This window comes from Calidris pugnax, unplaced genomic scaffold, assembly GCF_001431845.1.
Source record: "Calidris pugnax isolate Ruff unplaced genomic scaffold, ASM143184v1 scaffold13, whole genome shotgun sequence".
Taxonomy (NCBI): domain Eukaryota; kingdom Metazoa; phylum Chordata; class Aves; order Charadriiformes; family Scolopacidae; genus Calidris; species Calidris pugnax.
Window position 1 is genome coordinate 22,567,329 of NW_015090810.1, and position 18,617 is coordinate 22,585,945.

The window sequence follows — 18,617 nt, forward strand, 5'->3', positions numbered from 1 at the left end:
GGAGTGAGATGGGATTGTTAAAAAGAAAAAAAAAAAGAAAAAAAAAGAAAAAAGATGGTGGGAGAGAGAGGCGTCTAAAATGAAAAAGCAAGAATATGCCATGTGGGTAGATATCCCCTGAGTTGCCAGTGGGTTTTGTAAATGTAAAAAATACAGTGAAGGAGCTTTTCAGATCAGGACAGACGTGATTATTCCTGGTTCAATAACATTTTGATATGAGATACTGTTCTTCTGTTCATTTGTTTTCAATGTAGGTCCTGACCAGATACCCCTGAGGGAAGAATTTGAGCAGATCATGTTGAAAGCTATGCAGGAGTTCACTCTGAGAGAGCGGTCCTTGCAAATGAGTGCACAGTGTGTCTCTGTGTCACCAGGTCAACTCCCTTGGCTTGCTAGGTTAATCGCTAGTGTGTCCCGGGACCTCGTGCATGTAGTTGTTACCCAGAACTCGCTGGCAGAGGGCATCTCGGAGACCTTGAGGTCTCTCAATGAAATGAAACATCAGCAAAAGCTACCAGATTATGTTGTTGCCATTTGTGCATCGAAGATAAGAGGAAATGAATTCTGCGTGGTAGTCCTAGGTGAGTATATTTGCAGTACGCTTCAAATACCAGTGTAATTTTTCTGAATTAATTTTCCCCGGTCATTTTTCCAGCTTTTAAATCCCTTTTTCTTCTTTTTATTCTCCTTTGTATTGTTACACTGCAGTGTCACAGTTCACTATTCCTCCGTCAAGATTTGGAGTACTGATGTCATGAGGATCTAGAAAAATAGCTGTATGCTAGTCATTGCTACTCCTTGAGAGGCCTGACACGTTATTGTTTGTGTGGAGACCCTAGAAAATATCTTGAAGTGACCCAGGGACAAAATAGTCAGTTTGTCTTTTTCTGTTTTGTGTAACAGCTGTGCTATCTCACATGGCAATACTGGATTGACCAGAGTCTTCTGCAGGCCACTATAAAACAGAACATGCTTTTTTATCCTTTTTACCCTGTTGATTGTCAAATTCCACATGGGTGACTGGCTGAGACATTTGTGTGTGCATGAGTGTGTCTGGATGGAAGTGAATTTTGACTACTCATCTTTCCTTTGTAGGCAGATAAATCAGTAATGTCAGTTGTTTACTTTTTTCACACTGGGGATAATAAAATTTTCATACTTAACCAGAATCCTCCATTCTATCTAAGGTACAGCTACTTATTTTGCATATCATTTGTCAGCCAAGCATGCAAAACTACAGGCAACAGCTTGCAAAGAATGCGCTACACTGATATAACTAATGCTTTTATCAGTAGCAAAATAGGGGTAAAGGCAGTGGAGATCCACGACTGAAGATCAGTGTGCCCCACACCTCTAGGATGAAAAGGTTGTGTTGGTAGTGCACTATACTAAAGATTGCTCTTGCTTTTTTCCCCTTCTTCTCCAGGTCAGTATCAATCCAGGGCACTTGCAGAAAGCATGCTTACCACCAGTGAATTTTTAAAAGAGATCAGTTACGAGCTCATCACAGGGAAAGTTAGTTTCCTGGCATCGCATTTCAAAAATACATCTTTAGGTGAGTGATCCTGAGGAACAGAAGCTCTCGCCAAGACAGTAGTTTCTTTAGGGTTGGTGTGTCTCCTGTTCAGCAGTTAAAGCACACCTGAATACAGCTCTGCCCTCTCTGCTGAGAGGCATTCTTTCCTTCTCTGCATTTGCTGCGCGTAAAGGAATGCTCATCTCCTTCACCCATGCAGTTTGAGTTACTCATCCTGTGACAAAACAGTTTTAATCCTGTTTATACCATTGAATGCAACAGCAGGGCACCCCTAAGTGCATGAGTCTTTTCTTGTTTGTGCTTTTAGCACAGGTTTTAGAGGTGGTTTTATAGTGCATGTTTATTTGTAATCATCAGATGTCACTGCTAGCTGCAAAGGTACAGAGCTGAAATTATTCAGCTGTGGTCTCTTTTTTTTGGAATTCATTCAACTGGCAAATCAATAAAAGAGCAAAATATTCTCCCTCCCTCTCTTCCCTGCATCTCCAGTCCCCTGCCTCTCCTCAGATTCAACATCAGTTATGTGAGGACATGCATGTATGTAATGTTCTATGTAATTTATCTGAAATGACTTCAAGATAATTTGGTGTTGCTAATTCTTGTCTAGGTGATGATTTGGACAAGCTGCTGGAGAAAATGCTACAGCAGCGAGGCGAAAGTGTCATAATTCCTTTTAATGGAGATGTCAGTGAATGCGTGTCATCTCAGGAGGCAATTGCCATGGTTTCTACGCAAGAACCAGGTACTTTTTTTACATGCAAAGTGTGAAATAAGTGAGTAGTTTGTCAAAATGCGTGTCTCAGAAGAGTCTGAGGACACAGTTGCAGTCAGCATGTCAACCTTCAAATATTAATACTGACAGCTGAATGTAGCAATACAGCAGTCTCTCAGACAGAAAATCTCTGTAATAATCTCCAGCAACTTTTCCCCTTATGTTTTATAATTCCTAAGATGAAATATGTGATCTTTGTTATGCGCTAGGCAAAGCAGAGATGTTCCTTTGGCAGTGTGGACTCATCTCACCCTTTTGCACCTAGAAAAGGAATGTAGCCTTGGTCTTAAGGCAGAGGGGATCTGTGTTCTCTTTCTGATCTCCCCAGGTGTTCCCCCTTTTCTTTATTTTTGATATTCCTCACTTTCCACATGTAAAATGTTAATAATGTGTACTACAGACTTGAGCTCTGAGGCTTAAACCTTTAGGGAAAGTGTTTTGAGATCTTGGACTGAAAGTGCTAGGCAAATGTAATCTATAATTTTCTTATTTGAGATGTGTCTTATTCAGCACAATATGATGAGATACTTAGGTGCAAAAGATGACCTAGGATTGCCTATCTAAAAATGCTAATTATAATTTTCCCATTTTGGAAATCTGTCATTATTGAGTTTTAACCATACTTTCCTTTTCATATGACAGTAATGGTAAAAGATACGTTGAGCTGCTGTGAACACTGAGATTCTTTTAGGTCTAGTGACAAAGCAAATTGAACCTCCAGTAAAGTTTTGCTGTGAAAGAAAGGTATGCCCTTGGTTCACATTAGTTACCTTAAATTAATCAGCTCAATGTTAGATCTGAATGGTTTATAGTCTTCTCATGGATCAGGAGATCCCATTAGGAAGGCTGCCAGGTACTTCAGTCTGGCACCCCCAGAAGGCTTCCTTGCAGGATTATTTTGAAGGGAGAATGATCTTTAGATTCCGTTACTTTTTTGTTCTAACTATTTAATGATGTGCAGCATTGCTTTTTTAAAAAACCTTCATGTTTTCTCTAACAGTTATTTTGAGCTAGTTTTGTTTTCTCTAACAGTTATTTTGAGCTAGTTTTGTCTTTAAAATATGACTGTACAGTGGTTGAAGCTACTCAGAATCTGCCTGAATTAAAAAAAAAAAAGGAGAGGTAAGTCTCCTAGGCAGTGAGAGGGACCTTTCTCCCACAGCAGATCTACTGAAATGAGCAGTGAGGCAGGTTTGAACATACGTGTACACACACAAACACACATGTGTCTATATAAAACTAACATACCAGGTTTTTTCCCCAAACACCTTCCAATTTTCATGTAAGTTGCAAGATTTTATAAAGTTGCTTATTACTTAAAAAAGCAACAATAGTTCTTGTGTATTCAATTTGCAGTAGTTTTCAATATATATATATTTTTTTAAATTTGCCATGGGTCATTTTTATGTAAGCAGTCCATTAATCAGAATTTAATTGGAAGTAGAAAAACTGACATGAAAACTGTAATGGCATTATAGGATTTAATTTGATAATCTGCAAGTTGCAAATATTCAGAGGCTAGTGAAACATGCATTGTTTGGCATAGAATTTACCTACTGGTGATAATGAAATGTAGGAACATGTTTTTCTTTAAGGAAACATGAATGCTCTGGTCTGTGTCTATAGAGGGCAAAGCTCCAGTCCTCCGGTTCTCTGAAGCCAGTATTATATTGACATTTATTAAGTTCAAATAAATCTGAGACTAAAATTTTGTTAACAGTCAAGAAAACTCCAAAGAAATAAATATTCTGCCACCCCCCCCCATGATTGAGATTTATTGCCTGGGTGAATTGCTCATCTTCCCTTTACAGGATGTTTTACCATCAGTCAGTATATAGACATATGGCTATCTCAGTCGTGACAGAGTGGGGCTCAGTGCTTCAGAGCAGAGATGATGTACAAATGAACTCCCAGCTGACCTGCTGTCCTGTTAGAATCTCTTTTTTCTTTGGCAGAATTATCAATGCAGGCTCAGTTTCCTCTGATTAATAGGTGTGCTGGATCTCATCCTGTTGTGCCCTGAGCACAGCAGCCTCAGCACCCATGGCTGGTTCTCCCAGCAGGAGTGATGGAGGGAAGCTCCTGAAGGAGAACTGCAAGTTTCAGGAGAAACTTGTGTGTGTGTAGATATATATATGTATGTTTTTATATATGTACACATGCACGTTTTTTATATATATATATATGCACGGATATTATGTATGTGGTAGTTCATTTAATGCTATGTGTTTCACTATATTGGTATTGAGGTTTCCTTGGGTTCCACTGTTGAAAATCTCTAAAACACATGGGGCATTTAAAGAATGGGCAGTACTGTAGTTGAGGTCATCTGATATATTATCACATTTTGATCAAAAAAAAGAAATTTGACATTTGTTATCTGGACCTACCTCTCCAGAGTGGTGAGATTTATTCTGGTGAGTGATTTTATTTTTTTCTGATAAGAGAGGGTAGGCTGTTTGGAGGGTCATGTTTGTTGGGGGGGTGGGAAAGTAAACATGTTTCTTGTTGTGTTTTGTTTTCTTTTTCAAACAAACACACTCTAGATTTGGATGTTGATACGTTCCAAATTTACCAGCCACAGCTTACAGTTGCCAGAAAGCTCTTGTCCCAGGTTTGTGCCATAGCAGACAGTGGCAATCAGAGCCTGGATCTGGGCCACTTCAGCAAAGTAGACTTCATCGTTATAGTTCCCCGTTCAGAAGTCCTGGTGCAGCAGACCCTTCAACGGATTCGACAATCAGGTGAGGGAAAAGAGTCAAAGTATGTGACTTTACTTAATTATGTTTGGTGTAAATGGAGTTGCATGTTGCTCCAGCATGTATTTTGCATGTCCAGTATTAGCCCCATTAGTTGGTATAATTGATGAATTCTAAATACCTTCCATTCATAAACTGAGCCCAAGCTGTACCATGTGAGTGTCAAAAGGAGTTGCCATATTCATGCAGGTCTGAGGAATGTGTGACCTGGAGAAGCATTCACCTGTCAAAACAGGGAGAGAAGGAGCAAATGCAAATGCTCAGGTCTTTTATCCCTTAGAGCTGTTAGTGCCGTTTTGTTCTAGGTACATACTTGTGCATATGCTCTCATATTAGCGCAGATGTATGTGCAGGAAGCTCTCTTATTGGTTCGTTAAATGCCTGAGTAATCCGTGCACGTTGGCACAGGGTAGTTGCCATCCTGGTTCAGATGGTGAGGTTTCTCATCTGAAGTTCTGTGTCTGACCATGGCTGGTATCAAATGCTTCAAGAGAAACAAGAAAGCCTTAGTGGACATGTTATGGAATATGTCCCACTTGAGAAGACCTCTGTTGTCCACTCTGTTAGTGACTGACAAGTGTCCAGAAAAGCATAAGAGTTTCTCCATGGAGAAAATCACTGTCTAATAGAACTAGGGACTACCTGTGTAAGTGCTTTAGCTCTTGATCTGTGGTATCTGGGCATAAGGTATCTGGGCACAACTTAGGATAGTTGTGCATTTAGGATGTTTTTTATCAACCAAACATTATTTTTTCTGCCTTCAGCTTTATCTAATAATACCTTGCATTTGCATTTGAAAAACATGAATATGAGCTTCTGGTGTAACATGTCTATTAGTGGTTTGGGGTAGCTGTTAGCTTTTTTCCCTCTTATTTTGTACTCGGAGTAAACAGTCCAACAATTTTTGCTTGCGCCCTGAGACTGCTCAATATTGTGTTCCATCTCTGTATTTTTTTCTCTGTTTTGTGCTATTTTACTAGTTAAATGAAAAGAATAAAATAGATTACTTGAAGTATGGGGGTTTTTTCCTTTATGATGTGACTTTATGGGGTTTTTGGTCCATTCCTTGTTTCTTCTGACATTTTATTTACTTAATTTGCTGCTACATACTGAACCAGAGTATTTCTGGTATGTGTTAACAGGGTTTCACATTTATTTCATTTTACTTTTTTAAATGAATGTTTTTTACTTAACTTTTTAAAAACATTTTAAAAAAATTATTAAGACCCCAGCAAATATGTAGTTGACACACATTTCATGGTAGCTTATTGCTACTTCTTTAATTCAAACGGCATTCAAAGCCATATACATTATGTCATGATTACTTTATGAATATGATACAAGTCTATCATTATGAAGACTGCTGGAGAGTAGCTGTATTGACACAAATGTTGAAGCAGGGCATGAAAAAAGTGACATTATATTACCGAGAGTCAATTTTCTATAAATTTATGGTTTTTTCAAAGGCAAGGTCAGGATAACTTTTTGTGACTCAGGCAGGATTAATATATTAGCTAATGTGGGCAAGTTTGGCCTAGGATCATGGAGCATAACCAAATGAGTGCTGCTCTGGAAATTTCTATGAAGGCCTGATTTATTTTTATTTTTTTCCCTTTTTGGTAACATGATAAGTATTTGAAAGGTCTTCAGGCACTTTTTAGAGGAAATCTAGAAGGCAAGATGCATATTCCAGTCCCCATTTTGAGAGAAAATGCACTCGGATAATATTCTTCTTACCAGGGCATATCAGTGATTTGGCTAAATGGTACTGGTGGACAAGTGGTAACCTACCATTGAAGCTTCATTTTAAATGCACTCAAAATATTTTTGTTACATTCTTCTTTCTGACAGGTGTCCTTGTGGACTTGGGCCTAGAAGACAATGGAACGGCCTATCAGAGAGCTGAGAAATACGTGGTTCGGCTGGACAATGAGATTCAAGCAAAATTTGAAGTTTTCATGAGACGAGTGAAGCAGAATCCCTATACACTGTTTGTGCTGGTTCATGACAATGCCCATGTGGATTTAACAAGGTAGTTACTTCAATCTACCAAAGGAAAAACATCCTCTCCCAGTATTTATTGAGGTTTTTCAAAAGACTTACCATCTTAGATACATGATACTTTCTCTAGGGCTAAGGCATTTTGTGCCTCAAAATCAGAAATAATCTTTTTTGCTTGTTTTGCTTATTTGTTAACTAATTCTGATTCAGCGGAAAACCATCCTCTCCCAGTATTTATTTAGGTTTTTCAAAAGACCATCTTAGATACATGATACTTTTTCTAGGCCTAAGGCATTGTGTGTCTCAAAATCAGAAATAATCTTTTTTGCTTCCTTTGCTTATTTGTTAACTAATTCTGATTCAGTTGGAGATATGTGAGACTAGTTTCAGATTTTTGGATCCCTAACAAAACTGTTTTTAGGCCTAAGTGCTATGACTGAAGTCCAGGAGAAAGGAATGCATTTTGCAACTTTCTTTGCTCTTCTTGTCTTTTTCTCCTATTCCCCTCCTTTTTTTCTACTCAAACCCAAATCTGTCCAACGTTCACAATCAACTCATGTTTTAATTCATGTTTTTTATCCTCCCCCATCACATTTTTGTTACTTTGTTGTACACTGAATTTGGAATTCCTGAATATTCTGGAGGCAAAGGTAATTCCAGGAAATGAAAAACAGAACATTGTGAGAATTTCAGGTTTCCCAGTCTTTTAGGAGAATGTCTCAGGCTGGAAAATCCACTGGATTTTGTAAAATTGTTAATGTATCCTAACCCCACAACTCATGGAACAGTTCTCAGTGAGAGGGATTTCTTTAGCTTTGACTTATTTTTGGTTTCCTCCACCTGATGCTCTTTTGAATTGGCCCACTAATTCACCTTGTCACTGTCAGCAGATTTTGTTTCTCTATTTAAGTTTTTTCCCCTCATTGCATGAGTCTAGACACAGAATACACTCAAATGGTTTTGACATCTTTCACCCTTCCAAAGAGTTTTTTGAGCTGCAATTCTCAGTGCCATGGTCATTTGGAAATTTTTCTGCAGGAAGAGAGTAATCCGTTGAATCTCAGGATGTCAGTAAGGCAATTCTTTGCGTTCTTATCTCTGCAGTGCCATTTCAAGTTCCCTGTCACATGGTGAGCCTAGTCATGGTCTGGCTGATAGAGTTATTAATTGCAGGGAGGTCCTTGAAGCATTCAACCTCCTTGTTCTTCAGGTCAGCTCTTTTCCTTATGCCTTGCAAACGCAGCAGTCAAGGATCAGCTCTAGCAATGAGGTACATTGGATACAATTTGACGCTGTGGTAAGTGTTTAATTCTTAATTTTAACTGTGAATTTTATGCGGAGTTCACGCCCAAGAGTCCAGCAGTTATGTATTAAAGAAAAATGTTAGGAGGGAGCTCTTTCTCTGCTGGAGTTTGTTCTCTCAGGCTCCAGATGCACAACCCCGGGGATGCTGATGGTAGAAGTAGCATTGACATTTAGGCCCAGGAACTACACATTTTTTCTTTGTCTGGTCACATAATATGAGAAATTACTTTCTACACTCTGGTTAGAGAGAGCTGTGTGGACATGCCATAAACCCCTGGAGCTGGCCTTCCATTTTCAAGCAGTCTGACTTTTGACTGGAAGTTACATGTCACACATCCTGTCAAGTCTGATCATTACTTCTCTGTTACTAATAAAAATTGTGTGCTAGGTTAATGAGTTCTGGTGCAGCAGGGGCCATCGTTATGCAGAGAAGAGGTGGGAAAGGTCTATTGGACAGTCTGCACCTTTAGCTTTTTTTCACCATTTCAGCCAGCTGATTCTGAGAATGTTTTGGCAAAATCTGCTTAAAAAATAGCCCGAGTTCTGGTGCAGCAGGGGCCATCATTGTGCAGAGAAGAGGTGGGAAAGATCTGTTGGACAGTCTGCACCTTTAGGTTTTTTTCACAATTTCGGCCAGCTGATTCTGAGACTGTTTTGGCAAAATCTGCTTAAAAAATAGCCTTTTCTCCTATTCCTTGTTTGGTATATTTATATCAAGTTTGACCTTATTGTATTGAGTGGACTGTTGGTTTCTGTAAAGTGTCTTAAAATGGTCACTGTAAAAAAAAATAGTTAAAATCAAAGAGAATAGTGGAAATGAGAGGTTGAATGATTATTCGGAGCTTTCTTTTTGTTTGATTGTTTATATAAACCATTGCGGTGACCTTTTGTAAAATGTTCTAGACAATTTTTGTATTTACCAAAAGTAAAAAATCAACAATTTTCAGTCTTATGATTAAAAAAATAACCCAGAGAAAAAGAGGAGACTGTATGTGATTAATTACATTCCTACTGATTACTGGTGATGTAAATGCACAGGAGGCTGTGTTGTGCTTCCAGCAAAAGACTCATGGAATGTGAGGTTTTCTGATTGCTGTCTGCAGATCTACATTCCAGCAAAGAAACGATCAGCTTCTGATTGTGATTAGAGAGGTGTAGAATCTGACAGTCAAGAAGAATTTTGGAAAGGAATACTTCTGTTTTCAGGTTCTCCTTTAAATAGAAATGAGATAACAGTTGTCAGTAGATATAAAGCCAGAGATAGGAAGTCAGAAAATAATTAGCAGGATTCTTGAAAAACCCTGCAATCACAGGTAAGAGATATATTGAAAAATTTGCAAGGACCAACACCTGTCTTTTCTAGCTGTCGGTAAATGATAAGTTAGGTAATAAACAACTTACGTATTATTATATGCTTTGAAAGAAACAGATAGCATCACTGAGGGAGAATGAATAAAAATAAAGGATACTTTGGTTCCGAAAATACTTCCCACTTATTTTTTAAATGACAAAAGAACTTAAATTGGTTCCAGTTTTCCTTATGTTTTTGCTATCTCTGTATGAAACAGGAGGATGCAGCAAGTGAAGACAAGCTGTACTTTGGCTTGAATGAATACAGCAAATCTCTCCAATGGGGGGTCACAAGTCCCCTTTTGAGATGTGATGAAACCTTTGAAAAAATGGTCAACACACTTTTAGAAAGGTAAATAGTACCACGGGAGCTTGGGATTCTGCTTAATTGGTATCTTAAGGATACAGATACATTTATGGGCCATGTCACAGGGGTATGAAGACATCATGACCTTAGATGGTGTTCTTGGAATCTGTGAAGTATATGCATTTTTTTCTTTTTGTAACGAATTTAGTGCTGTTGAAGAAGGAGGGCATATCCTTTATTTGTTTATAGAAGAGATTAAGCCCATTCAGCAGCAGTCCAGGCTCAGCTGTTCTGCTCTACTGTTTTGGCTCAGCCCTCACTAAGCTAAGAAGGCACCAGGAGTTTCATACCTCACCACTTCTGGTGTCTCTCTTGATGAGACTGCCAACAGACTTGTCATTGGTGACCCAGGTGAATGACGTTATTGCAAAAGCATCATTTTTATTATTTCATTAGCTGGCCATGGTTTTGTTCCTGCAGCTCAGAGCCTGAAAGTGGCTTGTTAGTGCCCTGCAGCTGCTGAACAAGCTACTGTCATAGCACATATCCAAGATATAATTAAATGTGATTATAGGAATGAAGGCAATACTGAACAGGCTTGTCATTGGTGACCCAGGTGAATGGCATTATTGCAAAAGCATCATTTTTATTATTTCATTAGCTGGCCATGGTTTTGGTTCCTGCAGCTCAGAGCCTGAAAGTGGCTTGTTAGTGCCCTGCAGCTGCTGAACAAGCTACTGTCATAGCACATATCCAAGATATAATTAAATGTGCCCATTATGGGAATGAAGGCAATACTGTAGTTTCCAGTGAATTATAGGAATGAAGGCAATACTGTAGTTTCCAGTGATGTGGAAATCTGTTCTGTGTATTAGACAGATCCACTAGAACAGTTCAAGCTGTAGTTCTCGTTGTATTTTAATATTTACTAGAATGAGATTGTTCTGTCTTCAGAACTGGTTTTCCTATTTTAAGATGATACAATTAATAATTGTAAATGTATCTATATTTATTGAGTAAAAGGCAATATCAAATATGTTAAGTTAGCAACATAAATGAATTACTAAGTACATAATAATTAATATGTATTATTATCTACAAACATGCAAATAATGTATGTGATAAATAATAATAATGTCAGTTAATAGGTCAGTTCTTTAAGACTCTCATAGTGTTCCTGGCCAAGTCCAAAGGGAGAGATAGTGGTAACTGTTGCTCTCTTTCTGTTCCTAAAATGTGGATGGGGAAAAGGATGAATGAGGACTAGAGCATGTGCAAATACTGCCCTGATACGGGGTTAGCATATGACTAGAAATTAACAAGAGGTGAACCTGTACCTTGGAGCCAGATATGCTTTTGCTTCACAGTGTATTGATTTAACCATTCTTTTCAAGAAGTTGTGTTATTCAGTCTGGATGGGTGAGTCATACAAGCTTAGAAGTCTGAAAACATTGCCGACATTTTGGCATTATAAGAAAGGGTACATTTGTTTTACTAGAAAAAATACAGTGGGTATTTTTATGGGAGGAGGAGTAAAAAGTGTTTTAAAAGTGTATTGATTTAATGATCACTGGGTTATGGTATACAGAGTGAGCTACTGTACCTGCTGGTTAAAGACAAACACAAAACTTTATTTTAATGGATCCCAGTTAGTCTATTAAATTAGAAAGAGGCCATAGAAAGTTGGATCTTTTAGTTGTTTTAGACATTTGGGCTTCCGTGGCACAAGACTAGCACTCAATGCATAATAGTGTGGGGTTTTTTCTGTGTTATGGCATTGAGTGCACTCGTGGGGAATGTCTAGAAATGGAATGGTTTTTTGCTTGAGTAGGTTTTAATCTTTTTTTAATTCTTAGCATTTTACTTTGTGAGTTTATATCTGTTGTCACGTATAGCTGTAATGGGAGGGAAAGAAACATTGGCTTTGTAAATTAAAAGGCAAAGTGGAAGTTCAGATGTGGCTCAGAGCCAGCAGTCCCCATTGATATGTCTGAACTTTCTGGTGAGAGGGTGAGATGTGTGAAATTATTAAGTACTTCACCCACAAGCCACCTGAAGCAGTGATGGTCCTTCAAGTTTGTAGAAGACAAAAAGCTTGTGGACAGCAAAGCAATTATTAGCCTGCGCTGTGGATCTGAGATGATTTGTATCTCCATCAAGTTAAAGATCTTTAGCAGAAATTTTGGGCCAAATGAAGATGACAGAAGTTTATAATTCCTGTTACTTGCTTGTAGGACTTGGCTTTAACTTCCACATTTGTACCATTTACTTAAAACACAGTTAGATTTTTTGCAAAATTCTTTTCCATAAAAATCAAAGGCTACAGAAAAAAATGGGTACTTCTTTGCCACGTAGGCCTGTTTTTTGGCTAATTTTCAGGCGTTGCTGTGATTTTGCATGTGCTAACGTAGAACTGTATCCCCTCAAAGGTACCCCCGGCTGCACAGCATGGTGATCCGCTGCTACCTTCTCATTCAGCAGTATTCCCAAGCTCTGATGGCTCTCACGACCATGGCCTCACTGAGAGATCACAGCACACCTGAAACGCTCAGCATAATGGATGACCTTATCACGTCTCCAGGAAAGGACAAGAACGGCTGTGGCCACATGCTTGTCATTAGGGTGCCGTCGGTGCAGCTAGCCATGCTGGCCAAGGAGAGGTTACAAGAAGTAAGAGACAAGTTAGGTCTGCAGTATCGTTTTGAGATCCTCCTTGGGAACCCTGCTTCAGAGCTTACTGTGGCAAAACACTTTGTGACACGGTTGAAGGTTAGCAGAAACTAAATATTTCTTTTTATGCCACTTGTTGTCATCTGACTGTCATACACCTTTTGCGTTCATTTCCACTTGTTTATAGGTTAATTATTCTATAGGAAAAGAGTGCATGTTCTGTGTCTGTCTCATGGAAGTCTGCTGTACTTTTGATGAGCATAAGTGATTTAGAAACTTTGAAGAAAATTGAATTGTTACTGGTCCATGAAGTCAAACACTGTATGTTATCTCTCTTGTTAAAGTTAAATAATAGCATGAGTCAGGTAGGTTTCATCTCTGAACCTCAGAAAGTAGAGCTCAGACCTCCTTTGGCAAACTAATTCTTTCCACCAACTTATCTGTCTGTCTAGTGTATCTGTTGTCTGCTCTGTCCATCCATCTTCTGCTCTTCTGATAACTGGTAAAGTATTCTGTTTGTCACAGACGTCTTTCCTTAAACCGCTGCATGCTGAAAGCCTCTTCTGCACAGCATATATGCACCAAGCTAAAACTTTGTATGGATTTATAAGAGCATGGTTCAATTACCCAAACCCACTTACTCAATTAACCTCACTACATTAAACAAAGGGAAACAGATTGCCTGCCTTAGGTACCAGCCTGAAAGTCATACTGGTTATCTGTCCTGGTCCTTGCTCTAAGAGAGATTAATTTTCTTTTTCTACTATGAGTTATACAGTGCATTCAAAACTACAGAGAAAAGGAATGCGTTTTGTGAGCCTTTCTTAAAGAACTTGCCTACAACCAAAAGCAGATAAAATGTCCTTTAAAGAAGCTACCACCTCTGCTTCTCAAACCTTGTCTGCAGCAGGACTCGGAAGAGAGGAAAGTAGAAGTCATGAAGGAGAAAAACACTTGTGAGATAGCAGCTCTATGCTGCTGTTTGCGGTGAGGTTTCTTTTGGCTAGGCATTAATTCCAACCTTAAATCATTCTGGACTGTGAGTCCTGTGAGAGCTTCTATATGGCCCTTTGCCATAAAGGGTTGCAGCCCTTACACATTGCTGGAGCAGCCTGTGAGGCCTTCAGTGCAGATCAGGATTGAGGGTGAAGGTATTGCAGGTGAAAATCCATGTAGCCGTTAATCTGGAATAGATAAATTTGATCAGGCAGAAAATGAAAAATCTTCTAAATAATTCTTCTTATTCTTCTCTCCCACAACATAAGATGCTTTCTTGGAATAAACAAAGATGCAGGATTCTGGATTTGTTTCTTTCCTTGCAGGTGACTAGAAAAAACCCACTCAGTTATGAGGCATGTATATGAAGGGGGTGAGGAAAGTAATTCAGTTGCCCAAAGATAAGCCTATAGAGTGTCACTTTAGGTGGGTTATCCCAGTGGCATTCCAGAATGATGAAGGTCTCCTGTGAGCCTGGTGCAAGGCTGCTCTGCTGTACCTGCTGGTCTGGTGCCTGGGGTAACACGGGGTATCTGAAATGGTTGTAACCATATGTCCATTATACCACTGAGTGTAGTTTATTACAGACAGTTCTTTTTTAGTCTCTGTGCTGCTTGGCTTTTCTCCTGATTTTAGACAGAGTACTGAAGCTGGAGGGCTAGAGCAAGTGGGGAACTGATTGCTGCCTGCTTCCACTATGAGGACCCAGAGAGAGCAGTATGAGGCTACTGGGTGCTTTCTGGTGAGGCTAAGGCTTGAAATGTCCCACTAGGTACCAACTCCCTATTGGTTACAAGGAGGATGATAGTTCCTCCTGAACTTTTCCAGGGACAGGGAGGGAAACTTCATAGCTGTTAGTGGCCACAATTGAAAAGTTTGACTTAACTTAGACTCTTCCTAAGAGAGCGTTAGTAGTGTGTGTGGTGCCACAGCAGGGCAGGGAGGGTGGGCAGCTGTCTCTGCCGTGCTGGTAACCAGACTGTTCCCCCCTCTGTCAGACTGGCCCTCTGACTGGCCAGACAGATCAGTCCTCTCCATCAGGGAGCCAGGCTTCAAGGGGGATGGCACACTCAGAGCTACAGAATGAAATGGATGCAAAGGAATTTAAGTAACTAATTTGTTGACCAGGCATGCTGTCATGGCATACCCTTTAAGTGTAACTAGAATCAAACTGTTTGGGAGGCATTCAGAAATAAGGAGCCCAGAGGGCTTGCAGCTCTCTGGCCCTCCTGAGTAAGATGGTCAAAAAATACATCTTCTGTATGCAAGCTTACAGCTCAGAGCCCCAGGCACTTGGGCTTCTTTTTAAATGCTTAGGCTAGGAGAAATAAAATCCACTTTGTATCTCTATTCCCCTATTTCATTTTCTAGCCATGCATTTTTGCAGAAACTTCCATTGTTGGAGAGGCAGGGTGACACACAGCCGGACTAACCCTGCCGAGCCAGTAAACGTCTCTCTGCTGCCATGGCTGCTATATTGAGCCAGTAGATGTTGTTAGGTAGTTGGAGAAATATTTTTTTTCTGTATGCATGTTATACAGAGGATGGTGAAATCAGCAGGAAAAAGAAATTGGGACTGGGGAAAAAAGAATAGAGCCATAGCAGAAAGGGGGAATATTATTCCATATAATGCTCTTCCTGAGCTAAGGAAAAAAATAATCATAGGTTTTCTTCAGTGGAAATTTTCAAAAGATCAGATGCACACTGAGTCATTGATTCTGGGGAAGAGGAAAGTAAAGAAAGAACATGTTGAGGCTTAGAAGAACCAAGAGGGAATTCAAGATACGGTTGTTCTTGCAAGGTATGTTTTCCACAAAGCTTGCATAAGTCTTGTTGCTCTGTCAAGAGAGCTGGGTCTTTTTGTCTTGCACATCTTGCTGAGAAGAGTGATAGATACCACATCAGTTGTATGTTTCTAGCAGTGAAGAACACATGTTATGCATCCTTTCTCTGTGCATTTAACGCTTGGCTAACACTTCGCAACCAGAAAAAAATGCATGCCTATGCCTAAGGTCTCCTGCCTGTTGGCTGTTGGGTAAGCGAACTCTGTATACAGAAGGAAGTGAAAAAAAAACAGGTGGAGGTTTAGAAGGTGTCATTTAAATGTGACTGGAAGATTCTTTGTTCACAGGCTTGGAGGGGAAACGAGCAGGAGGACTGGATCCCTCGCACCTATCAGGATTTGGAAGGCCTGCCTTGCATTGTTATTCTAACTGGCAAAGACCCTCTGGGAGAAACTTTCCCCAGGTGCTGTTACTACTCTTGCAATATGGTTGTTCCTTAACATGTTCAGATAAGTTGGGGGGTGGATAAGGGGTTTGATACCATCTGGCTGTTTTTTTCATTAAAAAAAAAAAGTGTACTTTAGACTTTATTTGGGAACAGTTTAAAATTTTGGAAGGACGGGTTTGTGAAAAGTAACGCTACTGTACTGTGGTGGGTCAGTAAATGGCTGTACAAAGTACCAAGGAGCGTAACTTACATGCTGAATGTTGTAAAATCCTTTTATATTTACTGGGTAATAAAACTGTTCAGGAATATTTAATAAGCAATTAAAGGTAGGGAGTATTTTTCAAAGTCAGAGAGAACAAAACTTTCTTTTTTATCGGGTTGGGTTTTCTAGGTCGTTGAAATACTGTGACCTTCGACTAATTGACTCCAGCTACTTAACTCGGACTGCATTAGAGCAAGAAGTAGGCCTGGCATGCTGCTATGTCTCGAAGGAGGCAATTCGAGGGCCTATTGTAGCTCTTGACCTCAGTGAGAAGGAGCATGAGAAGGCTAATGGTAGTGAGAATGACTCTGATGAGCTACTGATAGACTTGGACCGACCCCAGAGTAATAGCAGCGCTGTCACTGGAACCTCAGGTCAGTTTTTCTGCTGTTGCTCTGAAAAACAAGTCTTCGTTCCCACATCACTGGAATTTGAATGTAAACATTGAGATATTTAGTCAAATGTGGGTTGCTTAGTTGTACACTGCTGCAAGCTATGGAATGAAATGTTAGTAGCAGATTCTTTCCACAGTGAGCAATTTTCCTGTGTACAGCTAAAAGGGGATGGTGTTGCAGTGGGAGGGTGGTTATGCCATAGCTAAGGGTTCCTTGTGAATTTTATTTTTGAACTTACATTTCACAGTTATTGCTCCATTTCTTCTATCTAGTGGATCCTGAAAAGATCTTAAAAATCAGAATAGAAATGGATAGTATAAAATTCTAGCAATAGGAAAATGCTCTGTAACTTTAGGGGTAGCTGTGGGTGAGGATGGATATTTTCCTCCTTGCCAAGACCAACAGAATGGCTGGGTCTTGCCCTACCTCTTCAGGCATCAATGGAGCATGGTCTCCCACCAGACCTTCCCTTCCTTGCATTCCTCAGGCAATTCTGGGTCCTTCCCTTCATTTCCCTGTGAGTTTGAGGTATGAAGACAGCTGAACTGGACCTTTGCCATACACCAGATCTTCCCATATACCAACTAAACCTGACTGGTATGGGGGATGGGAGCACAGCCCAGTTCACGTTGAAGTTGCAATGAAATTAATGCCATAGAAAAGAAGGTCAAATTGATCTATGCATACAGTGGTGTGTTAGACTTAAATTTCAGAAGGCTGTACCATCAAATTCCAAATCCCAGATGGGAAATTATAGTTAACAGAGGTTGGGATTGGGACAGTTGTGTTTGGACTCCGAACCCTAGCAGAAGCGCTATTGCCTCTCCAGCAAGAGGGGAAGATGGATTTCAATGGGTGAAACACTGATCTAAGCCACAGCAGCACTCATTGAACGCAAGTATTTGTACGTTAGGATTGTCCCGTAGAGCAAGTGAGCTCGTGATTTTGTTATATTGGCCAGTGTCTGTTCACTGCCTGCTCTGTGTTTCCCCAGGTTCCCTGGCTGACAACGGCGTGAGCTCCTCGAGCGCTGCAGACAAGTCTCAGAAGCAGGCGTCGTTGCTAAACTTTCAGACTGTGGCGCACAGCTCAGTAGATGAGGGAAATTACCCCGGTTTTACGGCCGGAGAGACCCTGAAGCAAGAATGTGACTCCCTGGGTAACCAGATGGCCAGCAGCACCACTTTGAAACTGTCATCCCTGTCTTCAGTCTCCCAGACGTTTCGGTGGCCTGCCCATTCGGCCAAAGAGAGCAAGGCCCTACGTGCGGCGCTGCCACGCATCGTCATCCTCTCGAAAGCTGCCTACTGTCTCCTCAGCTCCCAGAAGAGCGGGAATTTGCCTTCCTCCTCCTCCCTCCTGCCTCACGCTGACGTGTCTTGGCTGAGCTCTCTGAGGCCGCTGCTGCACAAGGACATGAGCAGTGAAGAGCAGTCCCTCTACTACAGGCAGTGGACGACGGCCCGACAGCACCACGCCGACTTCAGCAATCAGGGCGAGGCCTCTGGCTCGAGGAGCTTTCACCCCAGGCGGCTGCTTTTGACGGGACCACCACAAGTAAGAGAACAGTTCCTTCCTCTTGCCTTCTTAGCAGGGTGCCAGGACCGATGATGAGGACTGCAGGTCATATTCTAAAGGCCCCCTGCAAGGTTGCACGCAGTCGTGTGTTTCCAGGTCAAATTTTGAGGTTAAGTCTATGCTGGAAGTGGTAAGGAGAGGAAGGGAGATGCTGTACGTGTTGTGCTTTGGCCCAAGTGAAATATGTGTGGATGGCACTGGGCGTAAAATTGCCATGACCATATCGGTAGAGAAGCAGTTAATCACTGCTGTTCTCCCTGCAATACAAAAGTCATACAGGGTGTCAGCCAGATTTTGCTCACAGATCAATTTTTTAACACCATTCAGCATAATGGGGAATACTGCATCTTGTTATGGTTTTGGACAGAACTAGAATGGCAAAATAACAAGGGTAAGCCCAAAGGCATTTATTTGAAATGTGTCCTTCCTTTGTATTAGTCTGAGTTGGGATTT

At 40.5% G+C, this 18,617-nt stretch overlaps 1 protein-coding gene across 4 annotated transcripts in view; it reads left to right on the top strand.

The window, feature by feature from the left end:
- Positions 1-18,617, top strand: part of GREB1L (growth regulation by estrogen in breast cancer-like) — a 160,169-nt gene that overhangs the window by 127,190 nt on the left and 14,362 nt on the right. For 3 of the 4 annotated variants that reach the window (XM_014938713.1, XM_014938710.1, XM_014938711.1), the window contains 11 exons: positions 255-581; positions 1,427-1,555; positions 2,145-2,279; positions 4,856-5,053; positions 6,920-7,100; positions 8,174-8,366; positions 9,943-10,076; positions 12,461-12,800; positions 15,829-15,944; positions 16,321-16,565; positions 17,581-18,143. In XM_014938713.1, the coding sequence (XP_014794199.1) occupies positions 255-581; positions 1,427-1,555; positions 2,145-2,279; positions 4,856-5,053; positions 6,920-7,100; positions 8,174-8,366; positions 9,943-10,076; positions 12,461-12,800; positions 15,829-15,944; positions 16,321-16,565; positions 17,581-18,143 (2,561 nt within the window). The remainder of the gene's footprint in view (positions 1-254; positions 582-1,426; positions 1,556-2,144; positions 2,280-4,855; positions 5,054-6,919; positions 7,101-8,173; positions 8,367-9,942; positions 10,077-12,460; positions 12,801-15,828; positions 15,945-16,320; positions 16,566-17,580; positions 18,144-18,617) is intronic. The other variant, XM_014938712.1, reaches the window with a different exon arrangement.